The following is a 5,808-nucleotide window of genomic DNA, read 5'->3' as shown; positions in this document are numbered from 1 at the left end:
CGTCTAAAAGCATCTGCGATTTTTCTAATGGTCTAGAACGTACCGATTCTACGAAACGTTCGTTAAAGGCTTCGATGAGCGCTTCCAGCGTCAGGCGCTCTGGTCGGGAGTCCGAGGATTCACCGTACTGGTTTATCCAGTCCGCAGCCTCCGGGTGGTTCTGAAGCGCAGCCAACATGGCTACGAACGGAGGCGGTGTCTCCCGGCAGTTCTCGTAATAAAGTCGGAAGTACCGGATGAAGTTCTCAGCATTCTGCCCGGCTTTCCACTGCGGTTCGGAAAGTTTCAATGCTTTCAATCGCAAGTTACCGTTCAGAGGAGGGTTCAGAGGGTTCTCATTTACCTCAGGATTTCTCAACGAAACGGCGCTTCGTTGAGTCTGTCGCAACTCGCGAATTTCGGCAGCAAGAGCAGCAATTTGCTCATGCAGCACTGTTGTTTCAGGATTCTGGGTCTGACCTGGGTTCTGGTGAGGAATTCCTTCTAGTGGGATCGTCGCGACGGGTCGCGACCCCCCCGCTCCCGCATTAGCGGTCTCATTATTGGCCGCGGCCGGAGGCCGGTTGCCTCCGCCTGGGGCCGGGTCTTCTGACGGGTCTGGAAGTGAAAAGTAACCACTCATTTCGTGGTAAGGTAGTTAGAGGGCCTCAAACTTACCGTTCAAGGTAAAGGCAGCGAGCGCCAAAGCTAACTGGTCGCGTAGTCGCTGTAGTTTAGTAGGGTTAAATTCCATATGACCGTAAAGGTCAAACGGGAAGTCGGAGTCTAAGCTCGCGACAAAGAGTTGCCACTGGATGACTTCTAAATCCTTCTTCTGTAATTCAGGATTTCTAATTATAGGACCTATTGTAAGAAAATAACAGCCTGGAGCGAAGGCTGTGACTCCAAAATGTTAGCGCGTAATATAAGCAAGAACCGAAAGTGTAACAAAGCAAAGGCGTAACCCGGGATGCTCAGTTGGGCCTTGCGTCGTTACATTGCCCCCCCTTTAGCAATGGACGTCCGCGGCCATTATATCGAGCATTGGAGCCATCCCACCTCACGCATTGTGCGCTGGTTTATCCTTTACCCATGATATCGCATTCTGCGATACCTGCTTGTTGTCAGAATCGAACCGCCGACCCGAAGATTTCATCGGAAGTCGTGCGGCCCCGTCTCGATACCATTGTAACAAAGCAAAGGCGTAACCCGGGATGCTCAGTTGGGCCTTGCGTCGTTACAGAAAGTCACAGGACGGATTCGCTCCGCCAAGGTCTGGGCTCTTGTCTAAGAAAGAGTAATTAAACTCTGTCTCTTTGTTAATATATAAATATATTAATCATCCATCCCAGGCTCCCTCCCGAGTATATATAATACTCGTTGCTTAGGAGGCCGCAACGCAGGGAACGAGCCGAAACTTGACCAGGTCTGCGTAAACTTTTCGTAATCGGGAGGCCCTTTGCGGAAAGGCTGCGGAAACTGCGGAAAGCTGCGAAAACTATAAAATGAATATGTAACGATGATTTTTAGCTCTTCTCAGTGTGGCGATAACTTGGACAGTCTGAAACCAGCTTGTGGCAGTGCGGTTCTGTCCGGTGGGATCTAGAATCTGGTTGATTCCAATCGTGCTCGAAGGTAGAGCCATCTAAACGTATTACTGTGGGTGGCGGGGGCCAAGCGATCAACTATTGTGTGCCCACACCCTTGACGGTGTTCACCCTGCCCCCTTAAAGCAGCCCGCCTCTCTTTGAACCCTGAGACCCCAGGCCTGAGCAGGCCCGCTTGGCCGTGACGACCTCAGAAGAGGATGCAGCTGCATCCTTAGCTAACAAGGCCTTGTAAAACGCGCTGACCTCAGGCGCAATGGCAGTGCACTCCTTGGCAAGGTGTAACCGGATTTCAGGAAGGCGCGCCCGTTTCCAGTGGCGACGGCAGCCCTTGCAGGTGGCATAGCAATTCTTGCTTTTGTCGTAAGTACCTCTATCAAAATGTTTCAAAACGTCGTCAACTGGCCTTCCACCCTTCTTCTGAGCAGAAACACAGTCAATCTCTATGACTTCGGCACCCCCCAGGTCGGACCCAGTGGTTGTTGACATTTGACTTAATCTAATAACTCCTTAGTGTAAAACGCAGTCTTTAAATGGCAAACGCATGCCTGGAATCTGCTTTTGAATTTCCGCCGTATAGCAAATGCGGAAATGCGGATTCTCTTTCCGCATTTCCGCCAATCTGGGCTTCGCTGCGGAAAGCGTGACGAAACCTATTTACGCAGGTTTCCGTTTACGCAGGTTTCCGTTTCGGCTCGTTCCCTGCCGCAACGACTTCTGTCATGGAGTGTCCCTTTGGACCACCTGACGGCTGGTTAGACCGGGGTGTCTGTTCGGTTAGGGTAGGAACCCTGAAAGAGTGTCAATCCTTAATTAGGAAACACTTACTAATCTTAAAGTATTCATAGACTGTTCATAGATCAGTCTTAATCAAATCACGTCTTCATCGCTTTGCGATTTGGCTCTGTAACGCTATAAGGCGCTACAACATCTTCAGATACGAAACAATGGACATAGGATTACAGGTGAGCAAGGTGAGCCCGAGAGACTGGCGCTGCAACCAGGCATGAAATTCTCGTGCAGCACTTTGAACCCGCCTTCAGAGACCCACTGACGTTGGTGCACCTGGTAGATGGAGAGCAAGGCGGCTGTGAGCGGCGGCCGCACTGACACGTCCCCGGTAAACTCAGAGTAATACAGAGCCGCGACAGGGTCCAAAGGCGGCGGCACAGACCTCGGGAGATGGATAGGGCCCGCAGCAAGCGGAGGCATGGCAGGGAGAGAATTACCAGGAAAGACCTGCGGTGATAGTATAGCCACTAAGCGGTCGGACATCCATCGAAAACAAACCAAACGTACAAGCGGCAGGTGTAACGGCGGGACGATGAGATCGTCACGCACAGGCGTAACGGTAACGAATCGATGAGGAGGCGAAGTAGGCGGGTCTTGGCCCCACGGCAAGCCGCCAGGTACGAGAGGAAACATAATGCTAACGGATACTCGTGATAAGTCCTTGATTCAGGAACCCGGACAATTATTACAATAAAACGGGACGCGATCGTGCTTCCAAAAAATTTGGATATCACCGAAAAGGGCCTAAATTCGTTCGTGCGTGGTGCGTGGGGCTCGCTTAGGCTGAGAGCGTTACAAAGGTTGTAAGTGAGCCCTTCGCATCATACGGATGCTCGCCCCAACTAATCCGGTGGCGGGCTCTTTGACTTCAGAAATGCCTCTTCGCCAGCGCTTCATCTTCCGCGGCAGTTTCACGAGCCCAGAGTTGCAAGCTACGACGTTGGCTTTCGGTGCTTTTGTTACTGCAAAGCAGCCACGCAATAGTCCGGCCTGCATTCCGCGTGCGGCTGTTTCTAACATGCCCACCTGCGCAACGCGCTGGTGCACCTCGGCCTTTTCGCCAACAAAATATATACACTTGTACACGCGTAATTTGTGAATCGCACGCGCGCATCTGCGCGGCATAATTCGCTCCTGATTTTTAGGACGATGTACGAACACTTTATTCGCGAAGTACGACCGGACACATTTGTGCGATTAAATAGGGGGGTCCTTGTGAAGCAGCTGCCCGCGTTTCCAAAGCACGTATGGTGTTGGATTGTAAGGTGCCCAAGTACGTTTGCGAGGAAGAGAATGTGGCCAGGTTGGAGAGGAAAGTGCAGTGGCATATTGGAATGTGGGATTAGCGTAAGCGAGTTACAGGGCGTTTTATTGCACGGGCGAGTTTACGTGCAAATCTTTCACCGTAGCATCAGTCCTCAGTTCACTTCTTGGAACGAACATCAGCATAGGTGCAAGCCCTCTCGCTTGGGGGGATATGCAAACAAACATCCTGATAGGGGTAAACTTGGTAGCTCGGTAGCGTGCATTCAACCGAGCACATGCATGCTTAGTTGAATGGTGAGATGCGACCCCCCCCTTCATTTCGTGCTCGGCAAGCCTGCCACCGCGTACCGGATATGTTGGCGATGTGACAGAACGCTGGACCTTGGTTTCTGTGCGCAATGCGTACGATGCTCGACCCCGCCGACCAAAACTACACGTGCCCAACTGAAGACATTCCCGGTGGTTGTGCAGCAGCTCTTGAGGCTGTTGCTGGCTGAAATCCATCCTGAGCTGTTGCAACACGGCTAACGCGGGCACGTCCCTATGCACAGCAAATAGCTGTTCCAAGCCAACAGCGGCGTCCATGTCACCGACAAGGCTCTAAACGTCTTATCTGTTCTTATGTTTAATTAAGTTTATGTATGTTATACTTTGCGCAACTTTGTAATTTGACTTTACTCTGAACAAGGTGCTGCATACAACTGCCTCTTCGCCAGCGCTTCATCTTCCGCGGCAGTTTCACGAGCCCAGAGTTGCAAGCTACGACGTTGGCTTTCGGTGCAATAGTCCAGCCTGCATGCCGCGTGCGGCTATGGCCAACATGCCCACCTGCGCAACGCGCTGGCGCACCTGGTCCTTTTCCACCAAGAAAATTTATATACACTTGTACAGGCGCATTTTGAGAATCGCACGCGCGCATCTGCGCGGTAAAATCGCTCCTGACTTTTTGACGACATGTACGTAGACTTTATTCGGCACAGTACGACCGGACACATTTGTGCGAGGGGCTGCTTAACGAGGGGCTGCTTAAAGAGGGGGGTCCTTGTGAAGCAGCTGCCCGCGTTTGCAAAGCCCGTATGGTGTTGGATTGTAAGGTGCTCAAGTACGTTTGCACGGAAAAGGTTGTGGCCAGGCTGGAGAGTAAAGCAGTGCAGTGGCATAATGGAATGTGAGATTAGCTTCGAAGCAGTTTAGTCGAAGCTGTTTACAGGTCGTTTAGCGCATGTCGCAATGTACATGCAGTGTTGTAAACGGCGAATTGGACCGGACATAAGGGACTGACAAGTAGAGAAACAGTAGACTGTTACATTGGTAGCGTATTAACTCTGTGACCAAAAAAGGTATCCATAGAACTGTTGTATCCACCTCCACTGTTTAGGTGGTAGTGAAAACTACCGATTAGTGAATGAGAAGAGGCTAAATGCCTCTGCGTTAGGACGACCCGTACAGAAGTCTGTACGGTCCGAAGATATAGTCGTCAACGCGAATTATCACCAATCGGTGCAATCGTAACCCAAGTGGGTCTACCAGTGACAAGTGTCACGATTATAGCAAGAGCGCTATAATCCAGTTTCACGCGTGATAAAGACAGGCAAGTGCCCGCTTAAAGGTGGGCCAGCGCCCAAGAGATAGGCAAGTGCCCAATGGTTAACCAAATAAGAGCGAAGCGGCAAAGTGCCAGAGAATTGGGGAAAGATCCGAGGGTTAATATGCAAGTGTACCACAACAACTATCCCCCCTCAGGACGCAGCGTCCTCGCAGCGTTAGTGGCACGAGCCTTAACTGCTTGAAGTTCGGGGCGAAGGTCGGGCGTAAAGTTTTTCTCTGGCTCCCAGCTATTATGTTCATTGGAATACCCGGTCCATTTGACGAGGTACTCGTGCACCAGCCCCTTACGGCGTCTTCCTAGGCGGCGGGCACGATAATCCAGTATGCGCTCGACCGAGTAAAGTGGATCGCTCTTCAGCCACTGAACCGGCGGCGGTCCTGCAGGACTAGAAAGTGCAGAAGAACTGTCGCGAACAGTTGAAGAATCCAACGCATCTGCTGGCGCCTTGTAAGGCCGCAACAACGTTACGTGGAAGGTGGGGTGGATGCGCATATCAGACGGTAGGACAAGCTCGGCCGCTGCTTTGCCAACCATGCGCTTCACAGGGTAAGGACC

At 51.6% G+C, this 5,808-nt stretch overlaps 1 protein-coding gene across 1 annotated transcript; it reads right to left on the bottom strand.

Moving 5' to 3' along the window:
- Positions 1–1,706: 1,706 nt before the first annotated feature.
- Positions 1,707–2,075, bottom strand: VOLCADRAFT_99198 (uncharacterized protein; the record flags this gene model as incomplete). The annotated part of the gene is made up of 1 exon (XM_002957950.1): positions 1,707–2,075. The coding sequence occupies one exon, from the start codon at positions 2,073–2,075 to the stop codon at positions 1,707–1,709; it is 369 nt and encodes a 122-aa protein (XP_002957996.1).
- Positions 2,076–5,808: the final 3,733 nt, after the last annotated feature.

This window comes from Volvox carteri (genome assembly GCF_000143455.1).
Source record: "Volvox carteri f. nagariensis unplaced genomic scaffold VOLCAscaffold_83, whole genome shotgun sequence".
NCBI classification, from domain to species: Eukaryota; Viridiplantae; Chlorophyta; class Chlorophyceae; order Chlamydomonadales; family Volvocaceae; genus Volvox; species Volvox carteri.
Note: the sequence above shows the minus strand (reverse complement) of the source record. Positions and strands in the feature narration are given on the sequence as shown.